We start from the raw sequence: 19,734 nt of genomic DNA on the forward strand, positions 1-19,734 counted from the left end.
GGGATAGCATTAGGAGATATATCTTATGTAAATGACGAGTTAATGGGTGTAGCACACCAACATGGCACATGTATACATATGTAACAAACCTGCACATTGTGCACATGTACCCTGGAATTTAAAGTACAATTTTTTTAAAAATGATTCTATATTACAGGCTCTCTCAAAGTTTTAAATGTCCTAATGAGTACTTTGAATTTCCAAGAGAGGAATAATAGAGCAGTTAGCATCTCCCAAACTTATTTAACCATGGAACCATTTTTTGAGAGATCGTCTATTAAGATCTCTTAGAAGTCTACTGGCCACAGCATACTTTCATAAATGCTGGTTTAGAAGTGTTTCTACTAAAAAGTACCCTATCCTCCTCTTAAATAAATGCTAAAATGAAATGAGTTGTTGGGAGGAAAGCCAAAATGTTTGAAGTCACCTCTGCCTATGTTTCTAGGGACGATTTATTCCTCACAACTCTTGTTTTCAATATATGAAAACAACCTAAAGCCAAAATACATTTAATAAACTAATCTTATATGGTGGAAGCCAGAAAACAAGGTATGTTCAGTTTGGGGACATAATACCGAAACCATAAACTACTATCAAAAGGCATTCAAGTAAGTGGACTCGAAAGCAATAATAACTAATAATAACTTCATAAAACTCTTTGTCCCTTCCACTAACCTTGGCATACAAGAGAGAAAAAATATACATATTAGCAAGAGGTTTCATCAATCCTACTGTGTGGTAGTAACATTAATATTCTGGCTTGATCTTGGCATATGCATTAATGATAAACTTGCTACAAAACAATTTTCCTCTACTTACAGCTATGCTTCTATCATTAGAGAATCTCAGTTCTCAGATTGGTTATATAAGTCCCCCGCTTTTTGTTTTTATTTCTCTTGTCCTTTTGCAAGACATTCTTTTCTCTCTGAAAATAGCCTTTCCAGTCCCTTTCTTCAGCAGCCACTTAGCACCTCCCTGGACCACTTTGGACCAAGTTTCTCTCTTAGTCTCATCTTCTCATTTGAAATTTCTTCTGATGCACTGAGTCTCCCAGAACTCCTGAGATTTTTCCATCTGCTTTCCGTATGCTCTGCATATATCAGCACGTATCACATGGCTGTGGAATTCATCACAGACACCCACGTGCTCTATTCTACTGTAATTGTAACTTTCAAAAAGATCACCAATATAAAGATTAAAAATAAAAACAAAGACTGTTCCCTAGTTTTCTAGACTCTGTACCTCCCATCACCTAGAGAAATACACTGGCACAAAAGCACCATTGTGTAACTGCTCACCTTTTCCATACTGATAACAATAAACCCCCCGGTATCCATGCAAGTCTATGAAATGATTTCCATCTGAGAGATTGCAGAGATTGTGTGTCAAGGGAATAGATAAATGATACTCTGGAGACCAAACGAAGTAGCAGAGTGGGAGTTCCTGAGCTGTTTGTTGTTGAAAAGACTTACAGACATGACTCTTCTAGGCCTGCTTGAAAAATTATCCTTTAGTGGATATCCATTTAACCTGAATGCCATCACAAAGGCCTAGAAGGTGCCCTCAGCAACAGGTAACCTTGTATAGTAAAACATTTTTTACTTCCCTAGGCAGATATCAGAAATATACAGTCACTGGTTTTGTGCCACAGTGGTGGTTTTAAACCTGAGCCCCCTGAGTTTCAATTATGCTCAATAATCACATGTTTGCTTTAGGCTCTCGGTGTCGCTGATTTTCAAACCAAAGAAAAAAAGCATTTTAGCCATTAATATTTTCTGGGAGAAATGTTCTCTCTTCAATTGGGTTGACAGGGTCAAATGGAAATTAGGAAAAGCCTTAGAGGTCTCCTAGGCACTAATTTTTTCCTTCTTGTTAAATTTCTGACAACCCATGAAATTGGAATCATTGTCCTCTTGAAAGCGTCTGCTCTTACTTTCCCAGGCGAAGATGAAGAAGGCTATCTTATCAGTGTAAGTGATCACTGGCCTATCAAAATATCGTACTTAGATCTTAGTCAACATAAAAACTTCAAAGTTAAGCTCCATTTAGATTCAGGAATATAGAAACATTAATCTATGGAATCAGTACAATTCTTCTGTATCATTATCAAAGCAAAAGAGTTGCACGGCTTTTCCAGTATTTTAGAGACCTGACCTAGGGAAGTGGATATTTTAGCTATAAGAGCCTGCCAATAATGTGCTCCTCAAATACTAACACAATCATCACATGCAGCTTTACTTTGCTAGAGTTATCTACTGAAAAAAGTTACACCTCTTGGAAACAAAACAATGTTACTGTGACTTAGAAATTATTCCAGGTGGAGCCTTCCAACCATAGGTGAAATGCTTTTGATTTGGTAAACTCGGAAGCAAGTTGCCCAGGCATCAGTGAGCTTCATGGGAAATATCTTGACCCTGTGATTTTTTGAATTGATTATGCTACTTCACATTATGCACGTGGTTAGAAGACTGGAAGAGTTAAGATTATGGCTGGAAGAGTTAAGATTATAGCTCACAGAACCAGTGGTGTTCTAGAGCTAGTTTGTAGCGGTTAGGAGTCCACTGTTAAATATTCAGGAAATTCATAAACTACAACCATTGGTAGCTTGCAATTTGCTATGACAGAAATATTTACACCATGGAAATTGGAAGACACAACTGGGGCTTTCTTTTCCTTCTGAGAGCCAATTTACGGCCACACCACTGCATATAGGCTTAAGCGCAAACGTAAGAGACCCTAGAATTGAGAAAATATTCTGTCTTTCCTAAAAAGCAGAACTTCAAATGAATCAGTAATTTGAAAAGAAATCATGAAAATAAAGCCCTTCTGTTGCTAACTTACTACAAATCTTACTCTAGAGAAATTCTCTCCAAGTTTATAATTTCACATTCATACCAAATTACATGCTTCAAAGTACTCTGCCCTTTTCCTTGGCATTGGAGACAGACTTTTGCCCACCCCAGGAATAGACTGTTGGATATCAAGACTGTGGGAAGTTAAGGCCAAAAAAACTATTGGAAGTAACAGCAGGAAAGAGGAGGGATTATTCTTCAAATATTTAAATATAGGTCAGAGTCTGCAGCAATGCTCACTAAAATGTTAATTCAATTCAACTTGACAAACATTTACAAACAATAAGTGTTTGTTGAATTGAAATGTTAACATTTATCCTCCTGTGATATTTCTCTGCAAAACTTAGAAAGTATTCTTAGACTGTAAACTAAATTCCACCCTGAGATGAATGTTGACTTTATAATAAATACAATCATAAAATATTTATGTCTAACCTTATTTCAAGACACCTCCCAATGAATTATTTCAAAGCTTAGACAAAATAATGCAGAGATTCTACCCCATTTAAATAGTGCAAGAAAATCCACAAAAAAAAGGGAACAGAGCTTCCTGGACTTCTAATTTAGTGAGCAGCTATAAATAATTTATGGTAGACCATAGACCGTCTTATTTTCTCACCACTGGGTTATCTCCCCACTTCTAATAGAAGCACTTTAACCCTATCTCTAACAAAGTTACCTTCGTCATCTAGGCTCAGTACACATTCTATAAAAGGAATCGACACTCTCCCCAGTGCCAAGAGAGAGCAGGTGAGTCATCATTACTACTGAGAGCATCACATTGCCCTGGAAACCGTGACTGATTCAGAGATGGATATTTACCTCACTCTCAAATAATTAAACTTTCCTCCAATTGTTGAGAGAGGAGTACTTTATCTTTTGATCTTGAACCTGGAAGAACATAGATCTGACACTTTGCAGCCACCTTCCTCCATAGGAATAAACCCAACCTGAAGGAAAGCAGAACTAAAAGATGCAGAGAGACTGAAGACTGCTGATGTTGTTTAAGCACCTCGACCAAGCCTTTCCGAAAGTCATCACTACACTGGGCTTAACAGCCTTAAATTACCTTTGTTTATAATACCTTGAGTTAATGTTTCCATCGCTTGCTACCAAGAGTCCTCATATAACATTCACAGGTTTTTCAAACTACTTCATGCCCATAATCACCAGAATTACTGACTTCTAAACGTCTTCTGAAAATGCCAAAGCCATCTCTTTACCTGTCTTTATATCCAAGCCCTTTGCCACGTAACTTCGCAATTCTTCCTGCTAAAAGCCAGAGGGTACTTCCCACCTCTTCACATTGGGCTTAGCCATATGATTTTCTTTGACCAAGGGAGTATAATGCAATCAGGAGTTTAAAGTAGGCTTACATAATTGGTTTGCCTTCTTGGTCTTCTGTCATGGCCATCTCAAGAATATGTGCTGGCTAGTATGCTGATCAAGGAATATGAAAGACACGTGGAGAGTAGACTCAAACACCCCAGCCACTATGGTATGCTATAATGTCATGCTAGCCAACATTTAGATCTCTAGGGGGAAAACAATTGTTTCAAGACATTAGGCTTCAGACAGCTTGTTGCTCAGAATACTCATACCCACTATAGAAAGAAGAAATTGCTCTAAATCTCTAAGAAGGTCCTTCATGATTTTCCAAGTGAAATGTTAACAGGGAGTAAAGAAGGATAAGACTATCCAAACCAGAGTTCAAAGCCTAATGTCTATACTGGCCAAGCAGTTACATAAATAATAACTAAAACTTAAATAGCATGTAGGACATCACAGGCATTGATCTAAGTGTTCTACATGTATCCATTTCTTTAACCTTTACAGTAACTGTTTGAGATATGTGCTATTATCATTTTCTTGGGACAAAACTGAGGTGCAGAGAGATTAAGAAACTTGCCCCAGTCACATAGGACTTAGGTCTTGAATCCAGGTTGTCTGTACCTCTGTGCTATTAGGCTAGATGTATTTGTTGTTGTTGTTGTTGTTGTTAACCATAAGAAGTGATAGAGACTGTGCTTCTCCAGAGTCGGGCATCATCATGTTCAGCTAATTGTTACCATGTGGGATTGAGAACATTCTAAACTTTGAGAAAAACAAAAAATCCAGGTTTTTGAGAAATCTATTTTTTTTAAAAAAGCATTTTAAATATTTAAATGTTTGAATGTTTAACACCATGGAAGTTAACCCTAAGCAGTATGAGCCCAACAAAACACGTGTAAAACTAAATTTGGCTATGGCCTGTCGACCACTGATCCAAGTTTAGCAGTTCAGTCCTATTCAAGTAGCAATGTCTGGCACCTATCTCTTGAGCTTTTCTAATGTTCTCACAAGTGTGATAACAGCTTTATTTCTAATGTTACTATGAGGCAAGTAAACATGGTGCTTCCACACTGCCTTTCCCTCTAAGACTTAAGCTGCCGCCACCAAAACTCACAGATCTGCTTTTCAAGTCCTTAATGTCACATCCAGACTTTTGCATCACCTCACATCCAGAGATTTGGGCCTGCTGCTCCTTCCACCCAGGTCATTCTTCTCCCTTTGTTTTAGTCCATTTTCATGCTATTGATAGACATACCCGAGATTGGGAAGAAAAAGGTTTAATTGAACTTACAGTTCCACATGGCTGGTGAGGCCTCAGAATCATGGTGGGAGGCAAAAGGCACTTCTTACATGGCAGTGGCAAGAGAAAAGAGTGATGCAAAAGCGGAAACCCCTTATAAAGAGCTTGTGAGACATGTGTACTACCATGACAGCAGTGTGGGAAAACTGCCCCCATGATTCAAATTATCTCCCATTGGGTCCCTCCCACAACACCTGGAAATTATGGGAGTAGAATTCAGGATGAGATTTGTGTGGGGACACAGCCAAACCATGTCATTCTGCCCCTGGCCCCTCCAAATCTCATGTGCTCACATTTCAAAACCAGTCATGCCTTCCCACCAGTCCCCTAAAGTCTTAACTCATTCCAAAAGTCCACAGTCCAAAGTTTCATCTGAGACATGGCAAGTCCCTTCTGCCTATGAACCTGTAAAGTCAAGCAAGCTAGTAACTTCCCAGATACAATGGGGATACAGGTATCAGGTAAATACAGCCATTCCAAATGGGAGAAATTGGCCAAAACAAAGGGGTTACAGGGCCCATGCAAGTCTGAATTCCAGCAGGGCAGTCAAATTCTAAAGTTCCAAAATGATCTCCTTTGACTCCATGCCTCATATCCAGGTCATGCTTATGCAAGAGGTAGGTTCCCATAGTCTTTGGCAGCTCCACACCTGTGGTTTTGCAGGGTATAGCACCCCTCATGGCTGCTTTCACATACTGGCATTGAGTGTTTGTGGCTTTTCCAGGCGCACGGTATAAGCTGTCAGTAGATCTACCATTCTGGTGTCTGGAGGACAGTGGCCTTTGTCTCACAGTTCCACTGGGCAATGCCCCAGTATAGGGACTCAGTGTGGGGGCTCGGACCCCACATTTCCGTTCTGAACTGCCCTAGCACAGGTTCTCCATGAGGGCCCCCTCCCCTGCAGCAAACTTTTGCCTGGGCATCCAGGCATTTCCATACCTCTTCTGAAATCTAGGTGGAGGTTCCCAAACCTCAATTCTTGACTTCTGTGTGCCCACAGGCTCAACACCACATAGAAGCTGCTAAGGTTTGGCGCTTGCACCCTCTGAAACCATGGGCTGAGCTGTACTTTGGCCCCTTTTAGCAATGGCTGGAGCAGCTGGGATGCAGGGCGCCAAGTCTGTAGGCTGTACACAGCATGGGGACCCTGGGCCCAGCCCATGATACCATTTATTCCTCCTATGCTTCTGGGTCTGTGACAGTTCTTCATGGCAGCCCCTCCTATGACATGCCTTGGGGACATTTTCCTCATTGTCTTGAGGATTATCAGCTCCTAGTTACTTATGCAAATTTCTGCAGCTAGCTTGAATTTCTCCTCAAAAAATGGGTTTTTCTTTTCTACTGCATCATCAGGCTGAAAATTTTTTGAACTTTTATGCTGTTTCCTTTTTAAAACAGAAAGCTTTTAATAGCACCCAAGTCACCTCTTGAATGCTTTGCTGCTTAAAAATTTCTTCCATCCAATACTGTAAATCATTTCTCTCAACTTCAAAGTTCCACAAATCTCTAGGACAGGGGGCAAAATGCCACCAGTCTCTTTGCTAAAACGTAACAAAAGTCAATTTTGCTCCAGTTCCCAACAAGTTCCTCATCTCCATCTGAGACCCGCTCAGCCTGGACCTTATTGTTCATACCACTATCAGCATTTTTGTCAAAGCCATTCAACAAGTCTCTAGGAAGTTCCAAATTTTCCTGTCTTCTTCTGAGCCCTCCAAACTGTTCCAACCTCTGCCTGTTACCCAGTTCCAAAGTCACTTCCACATTTTTGGGTATCTTTTTAGCAGCACCCCATTCTACTGGTACTAATTTGCTGTTAGTCCGTTTTCACGCTGCTGATAAATATGTACCCGAGACTGGGAAGAAAAAGGTTTAATTGGACTTACAGTTCCACATGGCTGGGGAGGCCTCAGAATCATGGTGGAAGCCGAAAGACACTTCTTGCATGGTGGCAGCAAGAGAAAATGAGGAATAATGCAAAAATAGAAACCCCTGATAAAACCATCAGATGTTGTGAGGCCTATTCACTATCACAGTTGCAGTATGGGGAAAACAGCCCCCATAATTCAAATTATTTCCCACCAGGTCCCTCCCACAACCCCTGGGAATTATGGAAGTACAATTCAAGATGAGATTTGGGTGGGGACACACAGCCAAAAGATATCACCTTCTCTTCATTAGATCTCAGTTGAAAGTCACTTCCTCCAAGGAGCCTCTGCCAGTGCTCCTCAAGAACATACTACAGAGCCCTCCTGATTGGGATTGGAGACTATACCTCAGCTTGCTAGGAAGGAGGGCCATTTGTATCTCTCAGTAGGCTAGGATCTTGGAAAGAGGTGCTAGGACTGCTCTGTTCATAACTCCTAACATGTAGTAGGTACTGAGAAAATGTGTGTTGGATGAAATAAAGAATGCACAAATGAAAATATGCACTTGCAACACATCTTGCAATACTTGCAAGTATTACTTTCCTTAGGTCTTTATAGACAGTCACGGATACACACACACACACACACACACACACACACACACACACACACAGAGAGAGAGGCTAGTACCTAGATAAAGCAAGAGCACGATTAACTCTTTCTTCAAGGCCTGATGTACCCAGGGCCTTCCAGGTCATCCAGAACTTGAATGCATCTGGTCTTCTGCTACATTGGATAGACTTGTCTCCTGTGTCATAGCTCACATCATAGAATTTATCCTGCTGGAAGAGGTAAGATGCCTTGGCACAGTAGCATTTTTTAAGAAGATCCTTTGAAAAAGAAAGAAAGATTATAAGACTGTTCAACTTTAGAATACAACTTGATTTTGAAAGCAAACAGACATGTACACACACAATGTGTATATTCTACCTATGCCAAATGTACATCTCACTTTATGACTGCCTTGCATCAGACACAATCAGTATACATTGACCTTGAGATACACGTTACCCATAGTGTTACCAAACAAAACCTCAGAGTTGACAATGATAAAATCCATCTTCACAATTTTACTGAGCATTGAGAGGCTGAGAAGACCATGTCATTATCGCTATGACATCAAGGTGGACCAGTTTTTCAGTACGAATAAAACTGTCTATAACTCACTTAAAGCTCTCCATTGGCAAACAAAAAACTGACATATTTACACGTGTTATACAATTTCATAAGCAAAATAAACTAGTTTTAAAGACCTTCTTTATCATATTCATTTGAAAAGGCTAGACCTGACATAATTCAGGGAAAAAACCCAGGGAGAAAAACCCAGTGAAAGAGCTATGGAAGAGGTAAACAAGAGCCAACAAGTTTTCACTGCCACAAAATGTCAGCTAGAATTCCACAGGGCCTTTCGTGTTTGTCTCATGTCGGTTTTATTTGCAACCAAATTCCATCTGCATTTACTAACTTGTTATCATTAGGAAGCAGGTGATAATTTACTGTTCATCACGATTATAGGGCCTTTGCCGTGACCTCAAAGCATTAAAGTTGAAGCCATGTTGTCTTCAATGCCATCGAGTGTCTACAAAAGCCAGGATTTCCTAATCAATCATTTACAGCCCTGACAACTCCCCTAAAATATTTTAGATCCTTGTGCCTCCTCAGTGGAGCCAATGTACTCAATGTCCCTGAACCACTTCATCATGTTTCTTCTATGTCTTTATACCATTTGCTTGCATCTAACTCTCTTTTATTATGATACTTGACACTTTCGACAGAATATATGCAGTCTATTTATAAGTTGTGAAGTTTACTGACACTAAACATAGCCTGCCTTCTTTGTCAGGCCTGCCCTTCCATCAGGTCCCATCTCAACTTTTTCTTCCCCGTCAGCTTCATCTGCCCATCTCGTTGGACTCAAAGGAATAACTGGTATTTGGCTGCATTTGTTGGCCTTCATCCTGTACTTTTCCCCATGCAATGAGCAGTCACTACCTAGATTCTCTCCTTGTGTGGTCAAGCAGGTTCTTGGGAGCAGGAATCATTTCTTATCCATAGTTACATCCATGTAGCTTAACACTGCTGGGCAAAGAGCACTCTCATTAAGCTATCAAGACAATGATTCCTCTCTCAATGCCCTGACATGTAGTATGAGTAGAATAAACACAGATAGATGAACTTCTCATTGGGTGCATTTTCCAAACTTTAACAATTCAAAACTACTAGTGCTGTACAGGAAGCTATAAAAAAACTTCTCAGTAGACATGGGGGTCCTAGAAAATGTTTCCTTCTGATCAGAGAATGTATTAAATGTGCTTCATTTGACTAATCAGCTTGTGCTAATTAGCTGAATGAAAAGGAAATTTCAAGGTATCATATTTCAAATGAAAGCGTAAGTTTGCTGACTTAAGCAACACTGTCTTGTGTACATACTAGTCTGGATCTAAATATGTTCCATTATCAAAAAGTATGATTTTATACTACATAAAAATTATATACCAAACATAACCAAGAATTACAATATGCCCCTCATCCAGTATCCACAATAAACTGAATATAAAACAATGATAAGTCTGGGCACTGTAACTCACACCAGTAATCCCAATGCTTTGGAGGGCCAAGGTAAGAAAATCACTTGAGGCCAGCAGTTTGCTACAAGCCTGGGCAACACAGTGAGATCTCATCTCTATAAACATAAAAATTAGTTGGGCATGGTGGCACGTGCCTGTGGTTGTGGCATGTGCCTGAAGTGGGAGGATCACTTGAGCCCATGAGGTCGAGACTGCAGTGGGCTGTGAGCACACCACGGCTTGCCAGCCTGTACAACAGCAAGACCTGTCTCTAGAATAATAATAATAATAACATTAGTATGCCTTCAGCCTGGTTCCAATGGGTATTCTTGAGAGACACAGGGAAAGAGTAGATTGCTCTGACCTGAACATTAAAGTAGAAAAATCCCTTAAAGTCTTAGATTTTATCATCAATATATCTACTCTGATCACAGTTGCCACTGCTGCATCTCCCTGCCCTCAAAAGTCGGGACATTTGGTTATTGTTTCCATAGCAACTACAGTCTGACCATATATTATAACACTAAAAGGCCACTGCATGTATTTTAGGGACAAATGCACACATATTCATAACACAGGCACACACACACTTACATTATGATTATAAATTTACTGTCACCAACCATGAAAGATGAAAAATTCCCAAAGCAAATGAACTTTGGACATTTATTGAGCAAGTTTTAGGGGCCTATGGTAGTGATTGGAAGGGAGAGGAGGCTCATCCATTATCAGAAGACAAATTGTGTAATCACAAGCAAGTGGAGAACAAGAGAGCCAAGAAAGCAAATAGCAGAAGAAACGATTGTCCTGCAGTAGTGACAGTTAATTTCATGGCACTAAAAATTCTGCCTTGGGAAGGTTTCCTAAAGAACAACTGGCAGCTTGGGATTTACTTTATCAAAAATAAACTTTCTTCTCAAATATTTCACTTTGCATTTTAGTTTCTGTCCTTGTATTAAAGTGGATGAGATGTCCTTTAGTTTTAAGACATCAACTAAGAACACGCTCAGATCTTCAGAGAAAACATGTTAGAAATAAGTATAGTTAAAATTTAAGATTGTTGAAAATAGTTATTGTGCTATCAAAGAGAAGCACCATATTTATCTTGCTGATCTTCATATACTCTTAATCCTAGCAGGACAATAAATAGTAGTAATATGGCTTTCAGAAACAAGTATCCAATGAAAATTCAAATTGCTTTATATTGTGATATTCAAACTCTTCTCGGGGATGAGTAGACATTTGTATTAGAACTTGTACAGTGGCAAGTGAAAGAAGCTTAAGCAAAAGGGAGTCTTTTTATAGGCTTGTATATTTAAAAATCTAGTCACATATATAATCTGCAGGCAGAGTTGAATCCGGTACTAAATAATACCCATTATCAGGAATATGTCCTTTCGTCTTGTTCTATTGTAGCCTGTATTGGCCTCACTCCCTACATGGAAAGCTGGTAGGAAGACTGGAAACTGAAGCTTCCAAGTGAGATCTGTGAGCATGGAGAAAGGCTCCGTTTGGAGACAGGAAGTGATGAAGAGACAACTTCTGCTGGTGGTGCTACTTAACATTCTCTTTTTGACTAACATTTAGTCAAAGTCCTCTAGGTCTCCACCTTGACATTTATCTTTCTATAAATGCATCACCCTCTTGTAGCAAGAATCTTGCTAGTCAGTTTGGAAAGAATCCCCCATCCCAATATCTCCCTTTATCTGACCAAGTTCTTCATCCTTCATACTTGTTATCTGATTATTCTAGCCTGCCTTCAGCAAGAATCTTGTCAGATGTCTAACCTGTATCCTTTTATTCCTAATGTTTTCTCAGTCACTTTCCACCCACTGACTCCCAACCTGCCCCTTGGCTATGAGTCCCTACTTGTCCATGCTGTATTCAGAAGTGAGTCGGGTTATACTGTGGTCTCTCTTTCTCACTGCAGTAGTTCCTGAACAAAGTCTGTTTTTACTACTTTACTGTCTGCTTCTAGTTTTCTTTAACATTACCCAAGTAGAGAGGAGACTCTTGGCCTCCCAACCTCACTATCTTATATGAACCTCTTTGTGACCAAACCTAGCAGGAAGCCAATTGGCAAAAGAGCCTGGAAAATATGGCTTTTAGGAGTCTGGCCCTTTTGCAGAGCAAAGCAGAGGAAAGTAAAGAATGGATTGGATTATACAGTAAAGAAAAGCCAATGACAAGCACAGAAACCACAACTTTTACTTTCCCTCTTTGCCTTCACAACACCTAACCTAGCACATCATAATGACCAGAGCTAACATTTATTGAACTCTTACTATTTTCCAGACAATTCATATGTAATAACTCATTTAAATCTCACAACCCAGTGAGATAAATTCTATTTTTGTCAACTCCATTGTACAATTTGCAACACAGCAAGTGAATTACCTAAGTTCATGTAGCTACTAAGTGATAGGGCTAGGTTTCAAACCAAAACTGCTTAGATTCAGGGCTTGAACTCTAACCTATTATACTTTATTGCATCAACAGTGGGCACTTAAATACATGTGAAAGAGGGTGCTCCATTTGGAGAGGTTGGTAAAAAGGAAAATGGCAGAATAGAGAACACTGAGCTAGAGGTCAAAATAAGATCCTGTTTTAAACTCTTATTTTTTCCTATAAACATGACTTCTGGTCTTACCACCAGTAATACCCTGTTTATAAAGCATTTTGAGATCTTTATGAATACTTGTGAATCTGGAAATATTATCCAAAATATTCACTCATTATGTGAATGAATGAATCTGTAGGTTGCATATTCTCCTGACCAAAATTAGCCAAGCCATCTTTGATTTCTACAGGCCAGAACAGATTCTGCGGTCTCTTTTTGGTCAGTGATCATGTGGGTCTACTAAGTCGGGATTCTGTACACCAGCAGTCCCAGCCTTTTTTCGGCACCAGGGGACCAGTGCTCATGGGATACAATTTTTCCACAGATGTAGGGTGTGGTGTTGGGGAGATGGTTTCAGGAAGAAACTGTTCTACCTCAAATCGGGCATTAGAGTCTCATAAGGAGCACACGACCTAGATCCCTCTTACGCACAGTTCACAATAGAGTTTGCATTCCTATGAGAATCTAATGCCAAGGCTGATCTTATGGGAGGCAGAGCTCAGGTGGTAATGCTTGCTCACCTACCACTCACCTCCTGCTGTGTGGCCCGATTCCTAACAGGCCATCAACTGGTACAGGTCTGTGGCCTGGGTTGGGGGATCCTTGCTGTACACAACAAAAACCTTTGTATTTCCTCCTTGTAATCATGTTTTTCAGCTCATCAAAGAAAAGCTACCGAAAGCTCTCCCATATGGCCCTTCCTATATTCTATCCTATGTCACCATAAAAAAGGTCTAAACTAAATGACTTAGAAAATAGGAATATTAATCATCTTTTAATAATTCATCTAAAAATTATGTATTGAGGACCTATTACATAACAAGCACTATCATGCCAGGAGCCTGGGTATACAAGCCCATGAAGGTGCTAAGTATCTGGGTTAATATTTGTTGGCGTAATGTACAAAATCAAATTTAGGTCGCAAATAGAAGACTTGGTGGTTGTAATCTAAAATATAAAAACTTTTAAAATGATTATGCCATCTGATACTGGCTTGCTTTATTTATCAAACATTTCGGTACATTAATATAGGCTGAAAGCTGTGCTAGGCACTGGAGATGTAAATAAGAAAGTCACCATCCTTAAGACATTTCAGGTGGGAATAGGAGTAGAGAAAAAACAGGCCACTACTGTCCAGTGATGGAATAGGAAAAAGCACAAGGCGCGACAGAGCACAAAGGAGGGTCATATTCACCACCTTAGAGGTGTGAGAGATGACTTTTCAGAAGAAGCTGAGAGCTGGAAAGTGAGGGGGCAGCTGGACCAATGAGAGGACGGAATTAATTGAGTATAACTGGAGCTAATTAAGGAAGTGGGCCATAGCTGGAGAGTTCAGGCTAGAAATCTAGAGTAGCCAAGTCACCAAGCATCTTAAATGCCACAATAAGAATGACTAGTGATGGAATCTTCCCAGGCTCCTGTAGATCTTACAGCTTAAACTTCATTACTAATCTGGCAGAATAAAGTGAGAATCAGCAGATGTGAATTCTGCTTTTGATTTAGTTACTTGGTGTCAGAGCTCAAAGCCTGTCACTTAACATCTTGGGCTTCCTTTTTCTCATTGGCCTAATGAAAATGCTGTTACTTGTTCTACCCATCATACATAAGTATTATGGAAATCTAAGGAACTAATGTTAACTGGGAATACTCTTTAGTCTTACATCAAAAATCTTATCCACCACTCCTCTTCTGCACATTCCAGTATCCCCTGACCCCTCCCAGCTGTCACTGCCTGTTCCTCCTTTGGTTTACTTTATTTCCCCCAGGCAAGCTGCAGGACAGAACATCAGCTCTCGACTTCCTCACTGTTTATGAAATGAACATATTACAACCCTCATCCACCTTCCTTTTTAATGGAATGTATTTGCCGGTTATGCAGTTATAGAAGTAGGCCGAGCTGACAGAACATATTACAAAAAATCTTGAAGCAATAAAAAGTTATCAATGCTCTACATCCTTCAAATGGAGCGGATCCTGACTTAATTAAGCTCCCATACTTGAAGTCCTTTGTAGATGCTGTGGGTCTTTACAAGTCTCAGTGTAGTTTAAATGGAAGAGATCCTAAAGGCATCACATAAAATTACAATGACCCAGGGCACATGCTGGGTGGACTGAGAGCTAAGGAGCCATCAATTGGCCAGGTGTAACTTGTTGAGTTTTCTCCAGTTTCCTTAAGCAAAGAGGGAAAAATGGTTATGTTAACTTCTGCGTAGTTGGTGGAAGGAAGAGAGTAAGCAGAGGACAACAGAGGATGTGCAGCCGGGCGCAGTGGCTCATGCCTATAGTCCCGGCACTTTGGGAGGCTGAGTCGGGTGGATCACTTGAGGTCAGGAGTTCAAGAGCAGCCTGGCCAACATGGCGAAACCTCATCTCTACTAAAAATACAAAAATCAATCAGGTATGGTGGCACATGCCTGTAGTCCCAGCTACTCGGGAGGCTGAGGCAGAAGAATCGTTTGAACCTGGGAGGTGGAGATTGCAGTGAGCCGAGATTGTGCCACTACACTCCAGCCTGGGTGACACAGGGAGACTCCATCGGGGTGGGGGAATAAAACAGTGTTTTTCCCAAAAGGAAGCAAATCAGACTGGACCACGTAAAAGGTCAGTGTATTAGGTTGGGCCATGAGAAGAATCTCTATGCATATTCTTTGGGGATATACACATTTTTTTGTCTTATTCCAATTTAAGGAGCATGAGGCTACAAGGAGACAACAACCTTGCTCTAATATTTTCTCAGAAATATTCTGAAGTGTATCAGATACATAATGAAGTTTGCTGATACATAAGGTGCTTGTGATTGAATTTCTGTTCCGGTGAACAGTCTGCCCTGTATTTTTCTGCCATATAGTGACACATTTGAGCTTGTACTGCCATTTTGACATCTCCTTTCCTCGAGTTTATTTTGATCTCCCATTTCTCAAAAACTGCTGTCAGCCCTCCTCACAAACTGGTTCAATAGTCTGCCTGGTTCAAGCCGTTTCCAGAAAGTTTCTGGGTGCTGTGTGCTAGGTTTCAACAAAATGTGACTTCATCTCTTGTTTCAGTTAATTGACATAATGCTTTTAACTTCACAGCTGTGAAAATACATTCTTTGAGAAAACATCAGCATATCAATTCATGATACTATGAAAGAAAAGTTTTACATGATATATATAGACAGGTAAATACAGAGATATATAGAGAGATCAGTGTTTGTTTTCCACCTTTGACCCTTTGGTTGATACGCTCTTGAAAATTCTTAAGTTGCTTTACAAAGCTGAGGTCAGTTGCTTCTTTCCTGAATACATTTGACATTTTTGTGGTGGTTCAAAATCCTCACTTTCCCACTGTGTATATTGCTTTATGTAATAAGTTATCAAAGAGATCCTACAGCTCTGTCCAGCTCAAGGCAGAAGAGCAGGAAAGGGCATGTTTGTGCAGTGGGCACTACTCCCCAGGTTCCTCCCGTGAGCCCCCCGTCGTCTCTTGACCGCACCCTCCTCTGGCTCGCCTGCCTTCTCGTTTGTCATCTTTGCTACTCTCTCTCCCAGTCACCCACAGTTAGTCTCACAGCAAAATGGGCAAAGGAAATAGCAGCCTTCCACGCAAGATGAAAGTAGGAGAGGGACGGGGAGGGACTTCCCTCCCCCTCATGCTACAAGGGCGGGGCTGGAAACACCCGCCTTCTTGATAGTGGTTTACACATTACCAGCTATGAACTGCTAAGAGGTCGCAGGCACTGGATCAGTTTGACATCATCTGTAAAAACCACTGACTTCTGGAATATTCTGAGCACTTAGTGTTGAGATCAAAACTCCCCTTCCAATTCCAGAAAGCCTCTTGGAAGATTCCAGAAAGCTTTAAGTTTCAGGGCTGCAGACCTGTTAGGGATTTTCAGAGAACTGCTAGCATACTTTAGTGCAAGATCTGAGATATTTTCTCCCAGAGTGTAAATCTTCCTTAAATACCCCTAACTAAGGGTTAGAATGAGCTGCCTAGAAAATGAGGAGACTGAACTAGAAGATATTTTTAGAAATGCAACTTAATAATTTTAAACCATAACGCTGCCTACAAGAGAGGAAAGTTGGACTCAGTTTCTTAGAGAATGTGTAAGTGACTCTATAAATAGGTAAGAAACATTTGATAGTGCAGAGATCACTTGGCAATACCTCTGCATGCCCTACAAGTGTTTAAAAATAGTACAATCGGGCTTCTCTCTTGGGACAGATGGAGATTTTTTGATTTTCCCTAGGCAACAATCAACGTAGCTTCTCTATTAAAGATAATCTAAAACAGTGTTTTTCAAACTCTGACTACAACTCACGGTAAGAAATTATTTTTAAATAGTGACACAGTATCCACACTACTACACATGAAACAAAGAAAAATTTCATGGAATAGTACACATTACCACATGGAGTGCGTACTGATTTTTTTTCTATTTCAGTCTGTTCTGTTCATTAAAAGGGAAAAAAGCTGGCATGACTTACAATTGACTGTGTAACTCAAGAACAATTAGTGCAGTAATTGTTAACCCTGGATAACATTAGAATCATCTGTTGTTGTTTTTTTCCCCCCCAAAAAATAACATTGCAGGGTTCCTACTCCAGGCCACAGAACCAGAATTTCCGTGTGAAAAGGGCAATGTTACTGTTTAAAATGTTTCCCAGGCAATGCTGAGGTGCAGCCAGGATTGGAAACCACTGCTCTGATGGGTCTTGATCTCACGTTGAAAAATCCTGATCTAGAAGTTTCAGTGAATATTACATTCATGTTGGGACTGGAGAAGTCTGAAGTGTTGAGTTTTTCTGATAACATATAAACTAGGGTTTTTATCTAACTTATTTTTTGCTACTAGTGCTCATTATAAGAGTTTTATTTGTGTGTGAATACAAGTGAAGAATGGCTTTATTCCATGTAACCCAAAGAGAATATGGGTTGCGTACCGTCCATGCTGAAGTCTTAATCAGTGGGAGAAAAAAAGCTCCAAACTAGAAAACCTATGTCCATGGGCTATAGCATGGATGAAATGTGCAAACAAAACCAGGAACCTTAACCTATTCAACCTTCTGCTTTGCCATGTGTATTGGTCTGTTTTCATGCTGCTGACAGATATACCAGAGAATGGCCAATTTACAAAAGAAGTTTAATGGACTTATACTTCCACGTGGCTGGGGAGGCCTTACAATCATGGTGGAAGGTGAAAGGCACATCTCACATGGTGATACACAAGAGAACTTGTGCAGAGAAACTCCCTTTTCTAAAATCATCAGATCTTGAGAGACTTACTATTATGAGAATAGCATGGGAAAGACCGCCCCCATGATTCAGCTGCTTCCCACTGGGTCCCTCCCACAACACAAACGAACTGTGGGAGCTACAACTAAAAATGAGATTTGGGTGGGGACACAGGCAAACCATATCAGTATGTTACTGTGATATGGAAGAAAAACCATTGGTTTTCAGAAGCTAGTACCAACGGATAGGAGAACTTTGCTCACTTGGCTCTGATAGGAAGAACTGCGATCCTTCCTCTTCCTATATTACTGCTAGCTCTGAGTTTCTGGGATCCATTTGAGACCCTACTTTGTTGCAAAAGGGATTTAAGGTAGCCTACAATATGGTAGGATTGGGACAGGACAGGAGGAAGGAGAAGTGAGGGAGGTAGGGTAGATGGGGGAAGAAGAGAAGGAGGGGGAAATAAAAGGGGGAGAATGTGGAACAGGAGAATAAATGAGGTTCAAAGCCAAGAGAAAATGCAATGAGGGAGCCTGGCATGTCTGCACACAAAAGGCACATGAGAAGGGAGACAAAAGACGAGAGATGACAGAATTTGGCAAATGTTTGGCATATCTAGTTAACTGATGCATAGTGTAGCAAAGGCATTCAGTAGTCATTTGCTGCTTCTGAACTTTGGGTATTTACGTGTAACTGTCAACTACATCACTTTGCTTCATCATATAACATTTTCATTTCTCTGCAAATTGAGGATAATGCATTGCAGCCCACCACCTTGGAGATACTTGGATTATTTGTGGCATGATGTGTAAGTAAATGCCTGAAAAAATATATTAACACAGGACGTTTTTCTTCAGTCTAGATGGATTAATTGCATCTCTCTAAAATAGGTAGACAGATGTCTAGAAATGTTCTCTTTCAAATTGGACAAAACAGAGTGAGTGTGCTGCTTTGGACTGAGGCTTGAAGAGCAATTCTTCACCAAGAGCATAATACTTAACAAAATCATTCTATGTCCCCAGCTTATTGTGATCTGTCAACAAAGGCACGGTTCCTTCTCAAATGGAATTTTACATTTGAATTTTACCTTTAGCAGTAAGGCCTGTGGCCTACATTTCTTGGAGTTCAAGCATTCTTGCGAGTTCTGGCCTCTGAGGCCTGAAGTATAGGTAGGAGATTGATAATCACAGAAAGGAAAATGCTATGCAGGAAGGCGAGTTCTGAAACATGTTTCCTGTTCTTTATATAAATCCCATTGAAGATTTGTGGGACATTACTGACTTTACCATCACCATGAGCAGTCCTATTTAAAACTATCCTTAAATGCCTCAAATACCCTTTTATTCCTAAGTTAAAAATGTAGGAAGTACTTGGTAGAACCTTTTGGATACAACAAAAGATGTAGTGGACAATAGCATTTTTTTTAAAGGACTTATAAACTACAGAAATGTGCTAAAATGACAAATGTTTCCACTATACTAATGGGTATTTGTTCATACAGAAGAGCCTGTGCATTTGCATGTGGCTTACTCAACACAGACATAACAAGGAAAAAGGAAATTATTTGCTGTGTGCTTACTACCTGGTTAACAATGCATTGCACATGTTTGAATATTATTTAATGTTATAGTAGTTTTTCAAAACAGAAGGTGTCTTCATTATACAGATAAAAGCATCAAGGTTCAGAAAGGTTAAATGACTTCTCAAAGTCACACAAGGCAGTCCCAAGCAGGAATAATGTGAATACAAATCTTGCTGGGTTTTCAAGGCCCATATGTTACCCACTGAGAAATATTTAATCCCAGAATTTCCCAGTTCAAACTAGAGCCTTGGAGACTGGGTAAAGCAAACCCGCATATCTGGATGTTCTAAAACAAGGATCAGCAAGTGATTCCATCTTATACATCCTATGTAGGATAGA

The 19,734-nt window shown here is 40.1% G+C and overlaps 1 protein-coding gene across 1 annotated transcript in view; it reads right to left on the reverse strand.

The window, feature by feature from the left end:
- GADL1 (glutamate decarboxylase-like 1) overlaps positions 1-19,734 on the reverse strand; it is a 178,921-nt gene that overhangs the window by 78,108 nt on the left and 81,079 nt on the right. Inside the window, exon 15 of the mRNA XM_011961622.1 lies at positions 8,040-8,239. Coding sequence (XP_011817012.1) covers positions 8,040-8,239 — 200 coding nt within the window. The remainder of the gene's footprint in view (positions 1-8,039; positions 8,240-19,734) is intronic.

The sequence above is a fragment of the Colobus angolensis genome, unplaced genomic scaffold, assembly GCF_000951035.1.
Source record: "Colobus angolensis palliatus isolate OR3802 unplaced genomic scaffold, Cang.pa_1.0 Scaffold56, whole genome shotgun sequence".
NCBI classification, from domain to species: Eukaryota; Metazoa; Chordata; class Mammalia; order Primates; family Cercopithecidae; genus Colobus; species Colobus angolensis.